The following is a 23,858-nucleotide window of genomic DNA, read 5'->3' on the forward strand; positions in this document are numbered from 1 at the left end:
AATCCAGCCACTGGGCTCTATGGGAGTGTCCGCTCTGGTATAATTTCTCTCTCTATGGTTCGATCAGGTTGACAATACCGACCGAAACGATTAATGCCATGCAAACAGAAGGCACAACAAAAGTAGCACATGTGGAAAGCACAGAAGCACGTGTGAATTAGCCACCGAAGGTACGCCAATTGCATTGTATATGTGAGTTCAGTGTTTATAAATGCATGCATATTTATCCAATTAGAAGCTTTCTACCCACTCCGAGCACAGAGACAAACTTGGCATATGTCCTCGAGGTAGTTGCCGGCCGGTCGATTGCGGATCCGCTGCTGCTTTAACGGCCGTCATACTAACTCGTACGCACAATCTCTTGACCGATCGGTGATAAGCCAACTGTAGGAACATATTAGCGACAAGCTTTTCGTGCGGCTTGTTATAACGTTGGCCGGTGGCAAATTTTCGTCACAGGCACACCATTGGTCTCGCCGCTGCCTAGTCCATTATGTCTAATTGCGGCTGCATAGTCAAGTGTCGGCGACTAAAGTTATGCTGCTCTGATACCGAATTGACGCAGATCTAGTCACAGTGGTCACGAGGCCTTCAGATAGCCAACAAACAGCCTTGCCAACGAAAGCAAGTGTACAGGATGACCGCTCAATTTACGGCCGTCATCTTTGCAGAACAACATGCAGTGCACCCTCCTTGTTTAGGTGCCCAACGGTTTCTTTCCGTAGCTTCGAGTGACCCGTCACAAGAGTAGCTTTGGGTTTACATGGCGTGCTCGAAAATGCCAGGCGACCAGTGTGCTGACAGTCGGCTGCAGATGCATGGACGGCAGACAAGAGGTGGACAGAAGGAGGAGTTGAGCGAACTTGCCGTGGGATTCCCGACATGAGAACTCTTCAGTGCCGGTGCCGATGAATGCACGGAATGGTGGTGCCACATGATGTGATGCACGTACCCCGCTTTTGTCTGTCGCGCAGGTTGCCATTAACGAGCCAACGATAACTCACAGAAACCACCTGCTATAAAGACGGAAATACCCTCCCGCTTTGGTCGAAGAAAATTGAAAAGCAAAACTTTCTAAGCAGTAGAAGATTGTCATTAAGCAGAGTATGGCCCACTATTAAACTGAAACCCCCATTGGTATTTACAACAACTTTGCTATTTCTTCAGCTTCAGGGGGAAAGAAAAGCACCTAATTTTATTTGACAGGCATTGCATTGATAAAAAAAAATATTTGTCACAGCTTTGTCTGAACAAACAGAGTTGTTATCAGGGCCGCTATTTTGTAGCGATGCCTTATGCCTTATTCTAAGCTATTCTTATCATCCACCACACACGGCCGCCTGATCCCGTTGATAATGTGGGCAGACCGTCGCTCTGACCACTGGCCAAGCACGAAAAGCCTGAAAAAGCATAGAATCGGAAAAGGCATCGCTACAAAATACCGGCCCAGTGCTGGCATACTAATTTGGTGTTCTCCATACATCACGATTCATAGGCACCCAAGTCACTCACGGGCAGCAAGGCTCTTGTCAGCTACCAGTGTGACTAGCCTCCCGAGCGTGTGCAGCACTGCATTTTCTTGCAAAAAATTTGGAAGTATAAATGTTTGCGTTAAATTTTCCAGTATTGTATTCAATGCTTGGCTTTTTTTTTCTTGATTCGATTCAATAGTTAAAATCTACTATTTTGTACTCACGCACCATAGTATAAAGTGCCGTAAACATTCACAAACTGACTAAATTAACAAGCACGGTGTCACGCACGCACAGGCAAACACAAACATATCTCGCTCGACGACCGCAGGCACTCACTGTCAGAATGCTGGAGGAGCGGCCAGCAGCAGCGAGCGAATTCCCCCCTGTGCTGCCTCGCTTCAACGTACCAGGGGTGCGAGAATGCAGCATACACGAAGCCATCGGCCATCTCGGGCTGTTTAGCCTCAGAATCCTGCGCAGATTAGCTCCAAGATGAGACGCGCGCAGCCGCGGTCCGAGTAGAAGCAGATACGTGTGCCACCCGCTCCCCCCCTAGTGCGTGCACTTCTCCCTGGTGCACACGAACAGTCGGCGTGCACACTTCCCACCTTCATCCCTTGTTCGGCTCGTGTGTGCAAAAAGGGCCCACTACGCCAAGCCACCATCCTTGTCGGCTCACCCTCGCATGCTTTTCTTCGCACCTACGGCACATGGCAAGCGGACACAATCTCGTCGTACTAGAACTTTATACGGAACCTCACGCCAACGCCAACAGTGGCGGCGCAATTTCACCTGGAGTGTCCATGTGTGGGTCTCGTTGGGTCTCAATGGTATGAAAGAAAGAAAAACATGGCTCTTGCAACATGTTTCCCTATCTTGCATCTTTTTTGTGGTGCCTCCTCAATTGAATGTGCTTGCTGGATAGATATCGACTAACTTTAACACGGGTTGTGAAACTGTTGTGTACGACATCACCACAGTGTCACTCGATCGGCACTGAAGAGTATACATTGAGAAATGAAATAAAGGGTAGTTCTTCTCGTCTGGCCCCTGGCTTCGTGTCGGTCCCCCGACACCACACCATTGTTGCTTGCAGTGCATGCAGCATCCAAGGTCCATTTAACGTTGCGCAGAGGGAACCATCACGGGCCGGTGTGAGCTTATCAGGAGTGAGAAGTCACCCTCCCATTTTGACCCCAGTGCCTCTCACAGGTTCTCTCATTTGTAGCATGGAGCTTCAGTAAAACAGCACAGATTGGCACAGCTCCCCTACCACCAGTGATGAGTAGGGGAGTGAGAATGTTAAAAAATTTCAAGTGCCACCAAATATTTTAATTTTATTATTCGTATTCCATGTGAAAATTAGGTATTCAAAAATATTCAAACATTTGGTAGGATACAGATATTCGAAGCACATCGAACATATTGCTGACTGTGTGGCATTTCTATCTAATCTATGAATATGTGCGCAATATTACGCTGAACTTTGTTCCGATTTTGAGCTGCTGATGGAATTTAGCACAAGAAGCTAGCTCAGCCACTGGACTAAGATTTTCAGAAAAGCCAACCTCTTGATGAGGGGCAGGCCTGTCCAAGTGGCCTCGCTACGCAAGCATGCCGGCTGCCAATTGGAACATGTGCTTGACCCGCTTCAAACATTGAAGGTGGTGGGCGTCCCACAACGAACGGTGCCTGCATTTCTTTTTTTTTTTTTGAAGGTGGGAAACTCGAATTCACGTTCCCCAGTACACTACATCTCCAGGCTTGGAGTGGCACCTGAGACCGGCAGAAATGCCGAGAGCAAGTGGAGCTATATATATCCAGGTACAATCAAATTAGGAAGACCCACTAAGCTTCAACAAGACACTCCCTCACCAGAACAGAAATTGGTCCCCCTGGTGCAGTATTCAGCCACTCCCTTCTAAATGACTCATTCGATTAACCAATTGCCCTCAGTCCACAGAAGCTGCGGAGCACCTGACCAAGGCGGCGGTCAGACCTGTAACACAGCAGAGGGTGTTAAGAATCTCTGGATCTGGACAGGCTGCCAATGGAAACTGACCTTTGTAACGTTTAACATCCGCACCCTCTCAAGTGAAGCTAGCCTAGCAGTACTGTTTGACGAACTCTCAGACATTGTTTGGGATATCATCGGCCTTAGTGAGGTTAGAAGAACTGGTGACGCTTATACAGTGCTGACAAATGGCCACGTCCTCTGCTATAGAGGACTACCAGATAAGAAGCAGTTCAGAGTAGGATTCCTAATCCATAAGGACAATAGTTGTAATAGTAATAAATAGTAATAAATAGTCGTAATAAATCTGAATAGGAGGTATAGAATAAAGGTAGTACAAACCTACACTCCAACCTCCCAGTCACGATGATGAAGAAATAGAACAGTTTAATGAAGAGAATTAAAAAAAAAGCGACAGAGCTTGCTGCACAAGCCACCCAGCAGAAGTCCTGCTTGCATGTAGAGCAAAACATAGGAAAGACACAGCTGTGTTCTTGGGTGATCCCCCATACAATTGGCGGGGCATGTCGGGTCGACAATTCTCATCTTCATGAAAATGTCATAAGCTGGCCTTTATCCTGGGGGAACACCAAACCACCACCTCCATTACTGATCTTAATAAATGGAAAATGAGACATTCACCCAAACATAGCAAATTGGTACAAAGGAAACCTATATGGGTTCCTCAAAATAAAAATTCGCCCTCGTTCGGGACTCAAACCTGGGACCACCGCCTTACTGACATCCACCCAAACGTAGCAATTTGCTACGTTAGGGTGGATGTCTCATTTTTCCTTTACTAATTACTTCTCTCTACCTTGCCTCCACAGAACTATTATGTCAAACTCATTACAAATCTTGCTATGTTGGGAAATTATTGCTGGAAAGTTGTACTCTGTGTTGGCTCAGCATGTTTTTAAATTTACACTATGTTTCTAAAAAAGCATATGGAAAAAATTAATTCCTGCATAGTGAGTCTTAGTTCCCGAACAAAAAACCTGAGATTTGGCTAAGAGAGCAATGTACTACATTATTTCAAATCCTGTCTCATGGGCTAGTAGACCCACGACAATGAAACTTGCTTGCAACGTCGACGTGTGCTTTCTCTGACTGTGCCCGAAATTCATATTCCTAGATAGCATTTACCTTACACACAAAGTACCATCCATATGCCCGTTATCAGGCAAAAAAAGACAAGCTTTGAAGATCAAACAAAAAAAGACCCTCTTTGATTTTTTTTTCTCAGAAAAGCAGGTTTTAAAGCCCATGACCTGCTCTATAAAAATATGCAAAATATGTTGCAACATTTTATTATATCTAATTCTGTGCGATGACAAATGCAAAAAACTTTTGAATTTCTTGACTGCTTGCAGTAGCCCAGCAACGTGCATCTAATCAACAGCATAAAGTCGTGGTTTCACGAATGTGGAACAAATTGTGAGGTCTGTACACCTAATAAAAGGAAATGCTATTATGTTATCACTAGGCTGCCATGAAAGACACGCAAGAAAATTTTCGACTCGTGCAGCGCCTGGCAGGGGAAGGACACATTCTTGCGGCGTAAAGAAACATGGATTTGCAATAATCCGTTTCCCGTTTCCGCATCGCCAGCGGTGGCAGAGCCACAAGCCGTCGCACACCCACCCGCTCGAGCTCGTCGTTGAGCCAGTCGACGGCGGCGGCCCACTTGCGCTTGAGCTCGCCATTGGCGTGCAGCATGTGGGCGGCCGCGGGGCACGAGTCAAACAGCGCCACCAGGCACTTGATGCACTGGTAGGCCCGCTTCTGGTAGTGGCTCTTGGAGCGCTGGATGGTGTCGAAGAGGCCCTCCCGGTCATCGGGGAGGCCCCGCAACGCATTGTGGATGCGGTGCACCTGCCACGAGTCCTCGAGCAGCAGCACCCCGAGCAGCAGGTCGACGAAGGGCCGCAGCTCGTATGTGTACGTGTATGCCACCTGCCACAGCAGCTCGCCCAGCACGGCCGACGAGAACTGCGGGTTCTCCCACGAACAGAACTGGAGCAGCCTGAGCGTGTCCTCAGCACCGCTCGCGTCCTCGATGACCTTCTTCACGTAGCTGCTCTTGTTGTAGAGGCACGCCACCACCTGGGGCTGGACGGGCATCAGGTACTCCTGGCACAGCTGGTCGCCCATGTGCGGATTGGGCAGGGGCGCTGCATTCTGCGCACGACAGTACCAACATCGATCCAGGGGCTACAAAGGTGGGGCCTCACTATCATCGCAGCCTGGGGGCGGAAACAGTCAAAGCAAAGGAAGAGAAGAATACGTTTACACGCTAGAAACACCAGTGGCATGCTGCCTTGTCCGCTGTTTTCCAGACAATGGCTGCCAACAAATGGTAGTTTCCCTGCACAAAGGCAAGGTTCTCGTGTCCAAAAAAAAAAAAAAAAGTTAGTGATGATATTTCTGCCATTGTGGCCAGCTCCTCATTTATGCCAGCTAGCCCGAGTGACTTCCATTACTGACTACACAAACGTCGGTCATGCACTGTCTTTCGCACAAAGCAATGGTCAATGAAATTATCCGATGCCTTAACTTATCTTTTGTGACAAGTGACAGCTACTGTCGTACCTCTAGCAGAAAATGTGAACTTCAATACAAGGCAAGTTCAACTCGGAGCCAGCATTTGGTTGCCACTGCACTTAGCAGCCCAGATGCCGCAAATTGCAGCCCATTGTCATTTTTGTGTAAACTGATGCAATAAGGACGTGTTCTCAAATGACGCTGGCTTCTCAAATGATCGTTGGCTGTTCTTTCAGAAGCCAACTTCCACCCAATGTGCTTGTCTCTTGAGAAAGTGCGTTTCCATACTTTCCACAAGTGGCCAGAAGTTGCCTGTAGTGCCCTTTTGCGTGCAGGCAACAGGTCCTTTTAAAGCAGAATTTTTTGCACAAATAAAACAGGCAGACCAAACTAAGCGAGAAGAATGGTCTGTTTTATCAAAAAGTATGTTTTAGGTAGATCCCTTGTAATGGGTGTAGACCGTACAAGAAACACTTGCACAACCTTTATTGAAGATGTGCTATGTGCCGAAGCAATGCCTTGTCCAAGTCTTCCAAAAATACTTGCCTCCTGTCCATGTCCACTGCATTTGAAATACTGCGTTTCTTGCAGGCAAAAAGCTCAAGGCTCACACATTGAATGGTGTAGGTAGCGCATGATAAATGAGGCCAGCCTTGACTGCGGGTTCGCCTGAGTGCATCCGGTTTCTGCGGCACTCGTGGATTGTCACGCACACCTTGTTTCAGTGCGGTGACACACCACCGTGGAGCAGTGCAGGAGGAACTCGCACAGATGCCGGCGGGCTAGCACTTGGCACTGCCCTGCACCCTTGAAAGATAAAGCAGCTAAGAAGCCCACAATGCAACCTCTTAACGAGCCCAGTGGTGGCATGTTGGACAAGGGTGGACACCACGCTCCCTTTGTCCCATCGGGGACTCATCCTTTGTTATGGCGGTTACATTCCTGGGTGTGCTCTGGCAGTATCTTGCACTTGAAAGCAAGGTGCACCAGGCGCTTTCATCAGCCTGCTGTACAGCATCGCATAACCAGTCGTTACCAGTTTTGTGGGCACGAAGCTGGCAGGAAGTTCCCCGTCGCAGAACAACAATGTCCATGGTGCAAATTTGTATTCACCTGAAGGGTCAGGATGTGATGCATGTCATTTGGGCGCTTGTATGCCAGTGTAATGAAAGGCCTGTGTGGCCCATGAAGTGCCGGCCCAGTGCCTGCATAACCTTTTGCTGTACGAGCTCAATGTTCACGACAAGGTGACGGGCCTAGATGTATGAAGTGAAGCTCTCCTTGATGCCTGGGAAAAAGCTTCTTTTCCGTACCCCTGAAAATTTTATCTTGTGCCAGTGCAGCAAAACGTGCTTCTTTCTGTCATCACCAACTTCGAGTGCTGCATTAAGTAATTTCTAAATGTCACTCCTTGCCAGTGTTACTGACTCTCTTGACAATCAAAATCACTTTTAGTTTCAAAGCAGCCGAACAGCGGAGCTGCTACTGCGACTCTGGGGAACTGAATAATTATAGGATATCAGATGGAATGTGTGAATTTTGGCAAATGGATCCAAGGGACATAATACAAGAACAAGATTTGACACCCGCTGAAATGAGGAAAGAAAGCTGCTGTACACCTTTGAATCTAAGCTGGCCACAATTCTAAGCTCACCCTTAAAATTTGGAAGGTCAGAAAAGGAAAAAAAACTTTCCTCAAATGTAAGCCGACAGAGATCAACAGTAGGCAGCCACAAAAGGCAAACAACATTTACTACCAGCGTCCAGTGCCAGCCGTGGCATTGCCCCAGCTCACTTGCCGCCGTCATCGCTGCCGCTGCCACACAGCACATAATCTTCAATGCCATCAAGTGCGTTCAAAATGCAGCATTTCCTAAATTCACATCTAATCAGGTCTTCTGGAACGTCATCCAAGGCTACGGCAATCCAGCCCACCACTTACCCAGGGGACACAGACTGGCTAGAACACGGCTTGCCGGGGTCAGCTGGTACGCTTTCTCTGTGAACCAGTCTGTGTAGAATTTCCACAGCCTATCCTTAAGGGGCTTATTTACGCACACATCAAGCGGATGCAACTGGCTTGTCCGGCGCAAACAAATTGTTCATCAATGCAAATTGCTAAGCTTACATGCTTTCAAATTGATAGTCATTTGCTCAGATAGTATGAAAATTTTGTACTCAATAAAAACCAATACTGGATAACATAATAGTCGATCAAATAATGTAAAATGTTGAGCATTCACACAAGCCTAGTGACTCCATTGTAAAGCTGGCTGGAGAAGCATGACTCACGGGCAGGCAGGAGTGTGTCTTGGAGGAGACATCGCAGCAGCGCACCAGCAGTGAGACCAGCTGGTACAGTTTGCTCAGGTCGGCATACTGGTACTTGATGGGTGGGCCTGGCCCCTCGTCTAGTGCAACCAGCATCAGCGTGCCCAGCACGTTTAGACGCAGCAGCTGCAACCTCTGCACAAATCGGGGGGAGACAACAACATTTGTTTAGGCCTGCTTGTCAATACTACTGTAAGGTAAACATGGACACGGCGCTAAACATTGTTCGCATTAGGGTAGTGCCTGCATGTCTCCTTTAAAGGGCCCCTGAAACGGTTTGGACAAATTTTGTAGACGCCTAGGGTACAGCTAAAGTTAATCATTTGCACCACAATTTGTGTCAACCGTCTCATATTAAGAGAGCTACGCACGATTACAAGTTACCGCCGCAGCGTCTTCAGCGCATTTTAATGTGGAATAAACGTGGTTTCATTCATTCATTTGCCGAGTGATCGGGGCTAAGCTCTGCCTTCACTAGCACTGTGTCATGATGGCACGTTGTGTCATCGACTTCCGGTTCTCTAGGAGCGTGCGTGTGAAGCCTCTTCAAACTCTCTGCCAGCTGCTTGGCAGCTGACCCCAAGCGAGAGCTATCGATGCAGTGCCGAACATGTCTGGTATTCCAGCAACAACAGGTGAGCTGGGCGTTTCAACGGATAGCTGGAGGCACAAACTCAAGCTGATGAAGGAAATTTAGCGTGGACGTACGTGAGTGGCCTGATCTGTCTGCACGGTCCAGCCACCCGTTGGCGCAAGGCTTAACCAGCCAAACAAAGCGCCAATATTGCTCTAACCAAGTGTAAAACATTTTAAACGTTTACAAAAACAGTGTGTTAACCATTACACTCCTGCGAAAAATTTACACCAGCAGCAAACAAGAATACATTTCGTTACTGCTGCTGTGTGTGGTTGAGCTCTGTGCTGCCAGGTGGCTGCACCGTGCAGACCATTCACATTTGTGCTTCTGCTCATCCTGTGTAAGGACACAGTCAAACGGCCAGGCCCTGTTTCCTTGCGCTTGCACTTACCCGAATACCGGACTCGCGAAACGCTATTGCAGTAGTAATCCTCCGGTGTAAAGTGACGGCCATAAATGCGCAAATGCTGGCACCGATCGGATAGTGGCAGTCTGATGTGCTCCAGCCAGTCCGCTAATCTGCTGCCTTGCAGAGGGACACGATGCCGCCGCTTGGTATATTGCCAGTCGCTACATTTGCAGCCCACAGTGCAAAAAAATCGAATCATGGTGCTCGCAAAAAGACTGAGACTGACTCTGATCGCGGAGCTCTCGTCAAAATGGAGCACATTATAACACAAGCAGACAATGCCTGCTGTGTGCCGGAAGTGATTAAGTGTAGTGAGAAATTGTTTTTGTGCATTCCCTTTGTGTTACTTTCTTTTTATAGAAACAAATTAACTAACATTCCAACTATTACAAACAACACTTGTTCCCCATAAAGTTGTAAAAATTATTGATGACGTGAAATGGGCAGGCGCGGCTTAAAATTCAGCCGAGCGATGTGCTGCGATCGGCAGTGATGTACATTTTTAAACCTTATAATAAATTACACGCTTTACGCAGAGCACTTAGATGCATCAATTAATGATCAGAAGGACTTACCCTAACGGCTCGGTACATTTGTACAATATCGTCAAAATTGGGGTCCCTTTACCAACCTTAAAAACAGATTCTGTGCTTATTGATGCTCTGCCCTTAAGATCAAAGGGGCCACGAACCACCCGTCGGGCTTGGTGAAAAAATGCACGTCTCGGACTGTTTTTACAGCTGTGCGCGGCCTGTGGACCTCACAAGTGCGATGTCGCCTTTTTCTCAAACACTCTCTTTTTAACAGAGGCCTTCTCCACAACCATTACGGGTCAGTTGGCAGCTACCCTTTGACATCGGTGGCCAGATTCCCACAGAATGCTGCCATTGGCCAATAGTTGAGGTCAGTCAAAAAGCATGTTTGGATCAGTACGCTTCTTCTTGCTGTCACTGTGTGTATTTGTTGATGCAGTTTACTAAACAGGCCCAAGTAAGATGTTTCTACCCACATGTGAGCATGATTATCCCTCAACTTTGCGTCAAGTGATGAAATATAAGTTTGTTTATTTACCTTTATTTCTTGCTTAATTTTGTATTTTGTGGGGATGCGCGACTCTCACGCGTCCCCTGATACATTGTTTTCCCGCATAGGTCCTGTCTCCTGTAATCCTGCTTCGCCGCGTGGCTGAAGTGCAGTACAAGAGATGGCACGAGTGTTGCGCTGCTAACACCGCCTACCGACAGGGTTACTTGGGTGCGAAAAGGAGAAAGCTCTTTCTCTTTGGCTGCGGGTCGGCGAACGCCGCGGATGTCTCGCGCATGCACCGATCCATGCTTCTGCGAGACCGTCTTGCGTGGCCTCCTTCGAACGCACCACCGTTTGCTTGACCTTATGCGCGAACGACCAGGCGTTGGGATCTAGCATGGGGCGAACATATTCGCCCGGTTGCGGTGAGTCGTACTTCCTAGATTTGTCGCGTGCCCATCGGCATGTTTTGGGGATAGCAACTTGGCTAGCAGGCATTGATCTATGAAAGGTGCAATAAATGCCCATTTGATTGCTTGCACTACTGTGTTGTCCTTCCTTTGTCCCAAGAGCATGGATGAGAACCCCACAATATATAAAATGAATTCAAGTGAAACAGAATGTACATATAGTACATAAAGCATTCACGTAATATTGAAACCGAGAGAAAAAATAATTAATGCTAATTACTAATGCATATTAAACATATATGAAATCGACAAATGTGTCACACAATACATACTGCAATGCACAATTTGGCAAGTACACTGTTACCAAAAACTAATTTCTCCCCTTAATGGAAACAACGAAAAGACAAGAAAAAAGAAGCACAATAATGAAAGTTATACAGTGCAGATTTTGTTTAGACAAGACGGTAAAGTAAAGCACAACATTTGGCATGTGTAATTAGTCCTTGCCTGTGGCATCTCCCAGAGTTTTCAACTGCGCGTATTTAGCTTCCCATCTCGGCGTTTTAAGTTCGATTTAGTATTTAACGTGTTATTATTTCTGTTAATAGCTGTCTTATACCGGTGAATTAGTGTTTGCTCATAAATATCAGGCATAGGAAGTAAATTCACTTTTTGAAAAGTGGGTGCGTATGCGTGTTGTGGGGAACGTCCAGAATACTACGGGTGGCCTCTTTTTGTATTATGTGTAATGTGGTGATATTAGAAAGTGTCGTAGCACCCCAAACAAGATGGCAGTAGTTAATATGACTGAGAAGCAAGGACTTGTATAGGAGAAGCTTGATGCTTTTAGGGAGAAAATATCTTAACCTGCACAAAATTCCATTCACACAGGATATTTCAGCAGCAACTAAATCCACGTGGAAGTTCCATGACATATGTTGTTCGAATACAACCCCAAGACATTTAACAGTAGGCACAATTGGAATAACAGAATTATTAAGTTGTAATGTTAAGTCTGTAGCGACATTACAATTTCTCGGCCTGAACAGAACAGCTGTTGTTTTCTTAGCATTTATACTAAGTGAATTTGTGGTAGACCACGAGGACAGTTTTGTTAGTGCCTCATTTGCGATACCGATAGCCTCTGTGGAATTCAGTGCAGTAACTAGAATAGTTGTATCATCTGCGTACATAATAAATTTCACATTATTATCAATAGTAACTAAGTCATTAATATAAATACAAGAAAAGCAGGGGCCCCAGGATACTTCCTTGTGGCACTCCCGCGCCAACTAGCTTTAAATTCGACACATATTGTTCTATGATGACTTGTTGCATACGGTGTTGAAGATACGACTGTAATAATTCGAGAAATACGCCACAAAAACCATAATGTTCTAGTTTGTTGAGTAGCGTAGCATGATTTATACAATCGAACGCCTTCGTATAATCAACAAAGGTACCCAGAGTACAAAATTCCTGTTCAAATGACTGCAATAAAATTTCCTTTTGAGTCAGTAAGGCAGTTTCTGTCGACTGCCCTTTCACAAAGCCATACTGCATACTAGTGACCAGGTCGTGTTTGATTAGAAACGATGTCATGCAGGCATGTATTAGTTTTTCTGTACCTTTAGAAAAAATGGGCGACACCAATATTGGACGGTAGTTTGTTAACTCATTTTTATCACCACCTTTGTACAAAACTACTACCTTCACAACGTGAAGTCTTTTCGGGAACAAGCCCCTGGAAAATATTAAGTTGAATATGTGTACTAATGCAGGTAGAATCAAGTGCAGGAGATGCTTAATTGGCATCATCTTGAATCCTTCTATGTCACAACATCTGCTGTTTTTGATAGACATAAAAGTAGTAAATACCTCATTTTCCGTAGTAGGCGCTAAAAATGCAGATTGTTTAGTCCTGCAGCCAAGATAATTCAAAGAATTAGGATCATAGTGCTGTTTAAAGTTGTAAAATAGTTATTAAATGTATTTGCAAGCGTCTCATTTGATAAAACTTTATCACCTAATGTGATTTCCCTTATAGTCGTGTTCCTATCTCCTCGCCCAAGAAAACCATTAATACGCTTCCAGGCAACATCAGATTACTTTATTACGTCGTGTGTAATACTTGTGCTCGCGATGATGCAGGTTTCTTATTTCTCCTCTTCAACAAATTTGTGGCAGAAGTAATGCTGCCACATTCAACGCTGCCCTTCTGAACAAAGAAAGCACAGTACCTCGGCGACTCCGTAGCAGGCATACATGTAGAAGAAGCCAAAGTACTGGGCCAGGTGACGGCCATGTTCTGACACCTCCTTGTTGACAAGTGACAGCACAGCCACCAGCAGGTGGTCCGACAGACTGGCAGCACTTGGGTTCGACAGCAGGCCTGCGCCATCAATGTTTGCTTTGCAAAAAACAGAAGGCGGCATTTTTAGTGCAAGCATACACAGTCAAAAGTCATCATAACCAAACAAGGTAACCATAATTCTCCTTGAGATTTCTCTATACACCCATGCATCTATTTCAAGCATACTGCCAGCCTCTGGCAGGAGGCCGTAGGCAGCAGTGGTTACAAGACATGCACAGAAAATAAGATACTGGCAGTAATCGAATACAAGGTGTGATGTTTGACAAAAAAAATAAATTCAAAATAACCTCCTTTATATAACACACCTTATTTTGTTCCGAATGAAGATTTACTCTGTGCTGGATAAGAAAAAATGTAGTGGCACTTTTTGTAATTTTCATGATTTCTTCAAATTGGCCACACTGCCCTCACTCACTCTTGGGACATTAGGACTACGCAGTTGGTTTGGTACTGTGACCATCAGCCAAGAATGCTCACTTTCAAAGAAGGAAACATTTTCCTCTAGCATACCGATATTGTCTCCCTCTCCATCCTGGTATGTTTCCTGGTAAGGAACCCCTTTTTACTACCAAAGCTATCCTAGGTTTCTTGAATGATGTGGTTTTACACATTAATAGCCCAATAGTATCGTAGCGCATCCTGTCTCTAGAGGATACTGCTGTGATAATAGTCCTAGTACAGCACACGCCTTCAGGTCCTTGCGCTTCAAGGACTTCGTTAGGACAGTAGTGCTCTTTCCAATTTTTATCCAAATGACCAATTTTAGCACATCGTAACTCTCTTACAATGCACCTCTCGCGTTCCTGGCATGCTTCATTGTCATAGTTTTATTACATGTAGCTCTTGCACACTTTACAGTGACCGTCTTTTAGGCCCCTTTACAGCCCTGTAACATTCAATGCTTGTAATTTATCGCTTCACTTTGATCTAATTACCATTGGCTTGGCACTCTTTGGCCAAACCTGGCCCTTGCACCATAAAACATCAGCAACACTTCATCATCACTTTCAATAGAATCATCTTTCTTTTTTTTCAAAAATAGAGTTTTTTTTTTGCACCCTCGGACCTTATCTCATAACAATTGGCCTGATTTGCCATTTTTTTCCCCCTCCTGTTACTGACTCTCGCACCGAGTCAGTGAATGAAACCGACTGCTACGTGATGCGGGACAGGGCCCAGGCTGTGCATGCGCAGCAGTTCGACAGTGCAGCACGTACTGGAGCACTAGTGTTTCTGTAGGGTCTTTCGTTTTCAGATATAACTCGATAATTCCAGATTTTTGCACCACGAACAAGATTTATAACATTTGGTTAAATCGGTGACTCCCCGAAGTGTTGCCCCTTTTGTAAAAGGTAAGAATAAATGCAGGCATTATAAAACTAATGAATGCTGCTTGCCTCGTGTGAGCTAGTAGTCAGCATATACTAAATTAAAGTTATTAATATATGAATATGATATATGCTTTCTGTCGCACACCTGTACAAGTGCACTTGCGTGATGGCGTTTTCCCCTTCTGTCACACGGCCCATATTGCGATCACATCAGTCTTGCCCACTATGTGCGTATAAGCGCTGGCCACAAGGCTGGGCTGTGCAATTCTCCCTTGTATCCTTTGGCTCTAATTCTGCCACGTTAAGTTGGTGCCACGCAATAAAGCATGTTTTAAGTATGGTCTCCCTCTTTATTCACGGAAGCCCCAGAACATGACTGTCATGAGCTGAAGTAGAAGAAGAAAAAGAAGAGAGAGAAGAAGGAAGAGGAAGAAGGCTGACGTGGCCTGCAAGGAGCGAGGTGGGAAATGGCAGAACACCGCTAGAGGAGAAGAAGGAAGAAGTCGGCTAGAACACTGGGCGAAGAAGGCACTGATTGAAGAGTTGAGCAGGAGGAGGCTACTGGTTGCTCTGCACCAGCTGGGTTTGATCCTCCATGCCCGCGGCTGTGCACCATGGCCGCCAGCAAAGGCTTGGTCCGAGGACGATGACCCCGTCCTATGCTACGGGGACAACCTCGCCCTCACCGACGACAATACTCGACAAGCCAGGCCTATTCTGTGGCAGAGATGCCACAGAGATGCCAGTAGTCCACCGAGCAATGCGGAAGAACTACACCGACTCAGGCATGTAAGCGCCACACCGCATGTGACTTATTAGGACATTGTGAGAATTCGTGAAACGATTTAAGAACTCGGGAAAGATATTAGTGTAAAGGAGAGAGGTCAAACTCAGTGTAACCATTGTTGCAGATCTATGTAAATTTGGCGAGGACTTATCAGTGTGATACATTATAAATGTGTTTGGTTTGTCGGTCCAGATTCATGTCTCATGCGCCAGTAACCGTTACAATGACATATTGTTGGCAACGAGGATGGGATCCTGGTAGACAGCCACGAGAAGACGGCAAGTCAATGCAGCCATGTTGTCACAAGAGGGGCGAGTGGAACCGTTTGATGAATCTTCTGCAGATTGGACTAGTTACGAGGAACGGCTCTAAGCAGTTTTATGGGCTAACAAAGTCCCAGATGAGCAGAAGGCTGATAAGTTGGTAAGCATGGTAGGACCAAAGACATACGCATTGGAGTCGTTAATGTCTCCAGAGATTCTCACTAAGGAGTCTTTTGAAGAAATTTCAGAGTTACTGCGAAGCCACTTTGTCCCACAACTGTCCATTATGGGAGAAAGAGCCAAATTTCATCGCTGCTCGCAAATGTCGCAAGAGACTACTACTCAGTATGCCGCAGAGCTGAGGAGGCTCGCACAAACTTGCGAGTTCAGCACTTTTCTCGATCAAGCCTTAAGGGATAGATTTGTTTACGGGTTGCTTTGAGCTGACATTCAACCCAATCGATTTGCACAAGACAATTAGTTTAAGTCTCAAACAGCAGTCTATCATGCAATAGCTATCGAAGCTGCTATTCAAAGTGTGTCTGCTACGCGCTGTTACGCCACACTACAAGCACCACGTGGCGACCACCAGGCGACGGGTGCTGCCATACTACATGCACCACGTGGCTACCAGGAGGCGACGAAAGCTCCCACTTCTCCGTGATGAATCAAGAATTCGACACGGGAGGCGACTTCAAGAAGCGCCCAGCCATCTCTGTGACACCCAGCCATCTCTGTGACACCCAGCCATCTCTCTAACGAATCAAGAATTCGACGCGGGCGAGGTCATGACCCTGCCCCGCCTGGTTCCTGCCGACGAGATTAAGAGAGAACCGGCCCATTGCGAGAAGAGAGAGTTGCTTCCAGCCGCCCAGTCGGTCTGATGCGCTCTTACTGCTACCTGTACGCTATCATCCACTATCTGTAAATATTGTCTAAAGTTTTTCGTTTCTTCTTCGTCTACGGAACAAGTTCGTCTTCGTCCTCCACCCTGAAGTCATTACAGCGCTCAACGCCTTTGACAAAAAATGATGTGCATAAAGTTAACAGCACTGAAGAAACTTCTCCCTCATGTTATCGCTGCGGGTCATTGAAACACGCAGCAAACTCTTGTTGGCATATGAATGCCAAATGCTTTCACTGCAACAGAAAGGGCCACATCAAGCGTGCCTGCCGAAGCAGGCAGTTTAAAGAATCGACAGGTAAAAATAAGCGACATGTTCGTACCTTGGCACTCCCATGCAGCAACTTGCAAAGCATGAAACATGCTGCAGAAGCATAAGGAAAACCAATCATGGTCGAGGTCACTATTAACAACGTACCAGTGAACATGGAACTTGAAACAGGAGCCACAGTGTCAGTCATGTCTGTTTCACAGTTCCGTTCGCTTTTTCCAAGTGCTCAATTTCCCAGGACACACCTCACGTTAAGAGCCTACACAAATGAAGCTGTGAAGCTCTGTGGAGTAGCATTGTGGCAGTTAAGTGCAACGCCCAGCGTTGCACTTACGTGCTGTACGTGCTGTGCTGCACGTACGTGCTGCACAGCATTGTAGCATTGTACGTGCTGCACCAGGACAGTCAGCCGCTGCTGGGTCGCAATTGGCTGCAGCACCTCCGGCTGGTTTGGACACAAATCCAAGGTCTTCACCACATGGAGCTAGGGCAGACAGGTAGCTCCAAGAAATTGCCTGAGCTCCAGTCCTTGCTAAGCCGCTATATCAAGACCTGTTCAAGGAAGAACACGGCACAAAAAAGGTGATAAGGCTACTCTCTTCAAGGTTGAGGAGAGGCCTAAATTTTTCAAAGCTAGAAACTTGCCTTTCGCACTAAAAACTGCTGTTGAACGCAAATTGTCCAAGCTACAAGAGCTAGGGATAATTAAATCCATTACAACGAGCCCGTATGCTATGCCTTCATGCCAGTGGTCAAATGCGACGGTTCAGACTGTGCGGTGACAATAAAGTCACGCTAAACCCAATACTCGATAATGAAAAGTATCCCCTACCAAAAGTGGACGAGCTATTTGTCACACTTTCAGGTGGAAAACAGTTTTCGAAGATGGACCTAAGCAGAGTGTATCAGCAGGTCGAAATGGATGACGAGTCCAAGCAATACCTTATGCTGAACACGCACAAAGGTTTATTTTTGGCCAACCGCCTACCATTTGTCATATCATCGGTTCCCACAATACTTCAGCCCTGAAAGCACTGAACAGCGTAACTTGTTATCTTGATCACATAGTGATTACGAGGCGCACGGAAGCAGAACATTTGCTTAACCTTGAAGCAGTGCTGAAACTGCTATCAGAACTTGGATTCCTCCTAAATATTTCGAAGCGCGATTTCTTTTGCGATGAACTGCAATACTTGGGCCATGTGATCACAAAGGACAGTGTTCGGCCGACAGATGAAAAGCTGGTCGCAATCACAAATGCACCGACTCCGACAGATAAGCAACAACCGCAGTCGCTTCTAGGACTCATAAATTACTATAGAAAGTTAGTTCCGAATCTGCCGTCCATACTTTTTCCCTTAAACAAACTTTTATGCAAGACCAAAGCTGGGGAACGAAACGCGGCTTGTTAAAGTATGATGGTACATGTAAAGAAAATGGTAACGTCTAAGCCTATTTTGACTCATTACAACCCCGGTCAGCCTGTGCAGCTGTCGTGTGATGCTTTTGTCTAAAGAATAGGTGTGGTTCTGTTGCACATTTCACATTGGCAGGTTCACCCAATAGCTTATGCTTCATGCACGCTGACAAAGGCTGAACAAGCCTGCTAGAGAAAGAAGCATTTGCACCTGTTTTTGGTGTCAAGAAGTTTCATTACTACATTTGCGCACACAATTTTAAGTTGCTCAGAGACCATAAGCCACTTGAGATTATATTTGGCCCTAAAACAGGCATTCCCGCGACAGCAGCCGCCAGGCCCCAGCACTGGGCACTTTCTGCGCATTCTTTTTCGTTACAGTATCGACCTTAAGCTCAGAATGTGGACGCTGATTGCTTATCACGCCTTCCACTTCAGCAGCCTGACATGGTTGGGGCCAAAGAAAATTTTTGCTTTTGTGCTTGAACAGCATGCCTGTCTGCAGTAAAGAAATCACAGAAGAAATTGCATGTGATCCAGTTTCTTTTTTCAAGTGGTACAGCACATTTTTTTAGGCTGACCAACTAACGTGTCTGCAAACCTGAAATCATCTTTCTACAGGACACTAGAGCTTTCCTTATATCAAGGTTGTGTCATGCTCGGAATACGTATTGTCAATGCCTCCTTTACTAGATGCCTGCCATATTGTCCGGTGAACTCGGTTCCTTGCCCTCTCCCTTTTCTCGTTTCTGCGGAAAGGCAACGAGTGCCTCTAATGGCGAACGTGTGCAACTTAGAACACACGTTGCAGCCTCTGAGATTACCATGGCATCTGTCACCGTATCGGAGGCCCACGAAGACGCTCGCTAACAGACGCCCGCGCATATCGGCTCTACAAACGCGCTGGCAGAAGCATTCGGCCACCGCTGTCGCAGCGGCTGGAAGTTGAAAAGGCAACAAGCGTCGCCTCACGGAATTTATGCTGAACTAAGGGAACCACCGCTACAATGGGAAAGCGAGCGACGCGGCGGGCATCTAGTAAAGGAGGCATTGATATTGTGGTACCACAAAAGTTTTGTCAATTTGTCCTAGATGAATTGCATGAGGGACATTCAGGTGTGGTACGCACGAAGGCGTTGGAAAGAAGCTGTGTGGTGGCCAAATTTCGACTATGACATAGGGAGGTGCATTGTGGCTTTCCAAAGATGAGCTGAGACACACAGTTTGCCAATAAAAACACCGCTCCATCCTAGGCCCTGGCCGATGCGTCCGTGGCAACGCCTGCATGTGAATTTTGCAGGTCCTTTTTCATACTTAGTGGTAGTCCACGCTCATTCGAAGTGGCCGCAAGTACGTCCCATGACCACTACAACTTCGAAAACAACCATCGCTTGCATTCGTGAACTTTTCTGCAGATTTGGACTTCCAGAAACACTGATGTCCGACAACGGAAGCTAGTTCATCTCTGAACAATTCCAAGTGCACCTCAAGCAAATAGGTATAAGGTACGTACAGACCGCACCATATCACCCAAGCAGCAACGGATTGGCGGAATGTTTTGTCCAAACCTTGAAGGCAGTGCTTTGCAAGACCAATCTGAGGATAGTGAGTGTGAAACAAGCAGACTGTCTTCTGATGTATCGTAGTACATCTCATGCTACGACAGGAGAAGCTCCTTCCACTTTGCTCCTCGAACGGTGCCTACGGACCAGACTAGACCGGGGGGTGGGGGGGGGGGGTATTAATGGATATAATGGGTAATGGATATAATGAATAATGGATATAATGAACTAATGGGTATAACATTCTGCGACTGATGCATAAAAGCTGATGTGCTTGACCTGCTGATCATATTTCGACGACTGCCGATTGTGCTAGCCGCTATTGTTGGCACAAGTTCACCCAATAAAGCGCTAGTTTCATCATTCACTATTTTGCTTTCTTCACCGTCACTACCACGTGACAATATGTTCCCAGAAAACATTTTTTTTCGGCACCAATGATGAGTACGTCGTCAAACTGCAATCGTATGATAATGATCAGTATGTCGCCAAACTGCGATCATATGATACGTGTTCTGGCTGCTAGATCCTGTGTAAATGAGAAAATGCACGAGGCATGAACGATCGAGAGCAGTATATAGCTGCGCGCTATGGCAGCTTCACCACAATACTCACTCGTCCGTCTCGCGTGAGAATGTGGGCGCGCACTTAGTTTCTCATTTCGGTACTAGCAAATCTCCGCATGCGGCATTCACAACTATCATCGCCAATCCTATTGCGATAAGTATCTTCGTCTATCACCGCCGTTCCCTCCTGTAGACTGCAATTTCCGGGCACTAGATTTCATGTGAACAAGAAAAGGCGTGAGGCGCGTGCGGATTGACTACACTAATAGCCGCCCATCTCATGTGAAAGCGACGGTGCGCACAGTTTCATATTCCTGTACTAGCAAGTCTCTGCCCGGGTCGTCGCACGCCACATTCACATGTATCGGCACCAAACCTACTGCGATAAGCATCTTCACCTGTTTTACAGCGCGAGGTGTGTAATGCCATTGGTAGTGTACTGCACGTCTTTAGTAGGCAATAATTCAAGTACGCCACCATTCCCTGCTGCAGGCATGATGTGGGCATCCCGTTTCGCTGCGGCGAGATCCCGCTTCGCCCACCAGCTCGATTTTGCCTCGGTTTCCCATCGCCCCCTTAAAACACCACGCAATAGGAAAACAGCAAAATGTGTCTGAGGCTGCCACCACCACCACCTCGACGCGCGTCAGTGTCTCGTGCTGCAATGATCCGTGCGACGCTTCGCATTAGGTAGATGTCAACAATAGTTGAGTCTGTCAAATGTTTTTAGTCACTTTGGTGCGTATGTTTTCCTGGTTAGTACGTTTTTTCCAAGTAGTTCGTCTGCTATGTCTGCATGTGCTACGCGACTACCTCATTATCATCGTTGTCCACGTTTTCATCCTCCAACCATGACTGTTTCCTGCAGGCAGGAGTCGCCGCCATATTAGACGTGGCCAATCACTTTTGAATGGATACACTACAAAGCAGCGACTTGGAAAGTGCGGCCAGCGACAGCTACCAATATGTGTACGCACCACTACAAGTAGTACGAACCATTCGTCGAGGGTGCTTTGGGAATGAAGCAAATTCCAGAGCAGAACGCAAGGCTGGGTAAAAGTCGGCACAGCATCAGGCTTGGGAGTACATAGTCTTGGTGGAAGACCATCGGATTGCTTTAAGCTCGGCGGTTTTGTTTATACCAGGCACGCTCAAAATGAAATGAGCCAATCTGGCCACTCTTCAGCGAGGTCCATTCTAAGCGTCCAGCGGAGCACAAGAACTCGGACCACTTCTCCCGCTTATTGAGGTCAACAGTAGTGAATAAGCAAGCCAGGCGAGCTGACGATTGATGGGAAACAGTATAGGCCTAGCTCTCTGGCTGTCGGATCCGAGGCTGACGGCCCTTGTGATCAGTCTGCAGCATGTAATAAAGCACCTATATTCGTCAACACAATCAACGTCTGCACATTTATGTCACTCACAAGAGATAATAGTTAGTTTACGCGATGCCGTTGGTAGCAATGAAAAAAACACATTAGCCAGGCAACCCGTTTTGCAGAGACGATTGCAGCGGTGGCTGCGAGTCAAAATCATGCCAATGATTTACTATTGCGCACAACGTTTTATAACATGCCACTTTCGAGGTCACTTTACTCCGAGTTATTTCGTGCCAGAAACAAATTTTAGTTGACTCAGAAGGGTTTAGCTGAAAATTTTAGCAGATTTTTCTGCTGCAGTCAGCGGCGTGAAACTTGCTTGCAGCGCTCGCCTCGACGGCAGCGTGAACTCGTGACGTAACGCTTCCTAGGTTGTTTACAACACAACCTACTGGAACTCCAGACCTGCACAGATAACCGACTTCTATGGGAGTTGCCTGCTCCCACTCTCATTCAACTGTCCGCTGTTGATGTCGCTTCTGTGACCTGTTCGTCTCCTACTCTACAGTTGACTGGGACGACATTATGTGTTGACGAATTACTTGCACAGTTGACGATTTTTGCGAACACAGTGACAGTGATGTCACAAGGCTTCGATCGGTCCCCAGGCTCCAAAAGCTGACTGCCTGAAAGTGAAAAATCTTGGTGCGTGTAGCCCGCTGCTCTCTAAAATAGCGGGTAATAGCTTCTCTATTGCCTTTTTCCATGCAGTAGCAAACCGCACAGATCTTTCACATAAAGTCACATTGTAGAGTTTGTAAAGTTCATAAAAGTTTCATTGTATACATTGTAAAGTTTGCTTGTGTACATTTTAGAAACTGGAAACCACTGTAACTTTCGACAACAAAACGATTACCACTCATTTTAACTCTTACAAGTTGCTTGTGAATATGTCGTGAGTTAAAAAAGAGAATTACGCATACAGTTTCACTGCGTATGTATGTTTCGCACCATTGTTATGCTGTCACCGTACCATGCAGAAAAGCTAGCTGTGTAGTTTGAAAAAAGTTCCGTGACACAAGGCCTGCCGTGCAGCACATTTTAAAGCATTGGAGTTGCTTTTGCAAGCTTTCAACTCACCTACACATTAAACAATACAGTAAAACCTCGTTATAACAAAACGGGATATAACTAATAGATATAACGAAGCAATTGTCACTCCCCTTGAAATTTCAATAGATATCCATCTATTGAAAACCTTGTTTTAATGAAAATAAAATTTCCTCGCAATGGGTGTAACGAACCTTCTTTTAGAGCGCAGCTCTCCTTGGTGCCCGTTCCAGCGTTTCGCGGCGCCGTCGTGCCTCGCCATAACCAGCTCTGTAGCCGGGGCCAGCGTGCTGCTCTAGCTACACGTGTTCCTGGCGCCATCTCTCGTGCACGGCATGACATTTGCCCTCTTTGCTCCTCCTCCAATGCCACCGTTGTACGGCGGCAATCGATGATGTGCTGCTGCCCAAGCTGAAACGCATAGCTGCCGCTGTTCACCACTGCGTGCACCCCTTCCCCCCTCGTCTAATCCGTGGTGGTGACCGCATGAGAGCGTGCGGTGTTCCCCGGTTGCCGAGGCGCCGACTCGGCATCAGCGGATCACGGTGCGCGCTTCCCAAGCTGAAACGCAGAGCCACCTTCAGCTGACTCGCTAGCAGCGTCAGTCAGTTGCTGCCATGTCTTTGCCGCCCAACATTCCTATGCGCCTACGTGCTGCCTCCCGCAACCTCCCGATAACCGAGACAGCTGCGCCAGGCTTTGCTCCGTTTGTGGCGGCTGGTGCGAAATGTTCCACACCAGATGGATTGTCCGAGGCTTGCAGATGGTTTATATAATAATATCATCCATCTGCCTAGATAAGTAGTCTATTCTCAGCCAGTTCTTTCTGAGCCGTGAGCGAGGCAACCGATGGAAGTCCTTCGTCTGCCACTGCTGCTAAACGAGCTGCCCGAGCAGAGGCCCAAAGCTGTTGCCACCAGAATACAGGGGTGCGCTATGCCAAACCAGGCACTGGTTTGGCAAGTCTAGCATATATCCATCTATTTCTCTGACCACAAAGCTACCTTTATGATAATCAAGAACTGGGAGTGGAGTGTTTCTTGAAGTGAAGAATAAAAAGTTGTAACTGTTCATACATGTCTTGCTTGAATTAAATTATTTACCTCAG

The 23,858-nt window shown here is 46.6% G+C and overlaps 1 protein-coding gene across 14 annotated transcripts in view; it reads right to left on the reverse strand.

Moving 5' to 3' along the window:
- The window catches only part of faf (ubiquitin carboxyl-terminal hydrolase-like faf), an 819,194-nt gene that overhangs the window by 32,004 nt on the left and 763,332 nt on the right, over positions 1-23,858 (reverse strand). For 12 of the 14 annotated variants that reach the window (XM_075682878.1, XM_075682872.1, XM_075682871.1 and 9 more), the window contains 3 exons: positions 13,087-13,256; positions 8,326-8,499; positions 5,134-5,670 (listed from right to left, as the gene is read on the reverse strand). In XM_075682878.1, coding sequence (XP_075538993.1) covers positions 5,134-5,670; positions 8,326-8,499; positions 13,087-13,256 — 881 coding nt within the window. The remainder of the gene's footprint in view (positions 1-5,133; positions 5,671-8,325; positions 8,500-13,086; positions 13,257-23,858) is intronic. The other 2 variants (XM_075682876.1, XM_075682882.1) reach the window with 2 other exon arrangements.

This window comes from Dermacentor variabilis, chromosome 2 (assembly GCF_050947875.1).
Source record: "Dermacentor variabilis isolate Ectoservices chromosome 2, ASM5094787v1, whole genome shotgun sequence".
NCBI lineage: Eukaryota > Metazoa > Arthropoda > Arachnida > Ixodida > Ixodidae > Dermacentor > Dermacentor variabilis.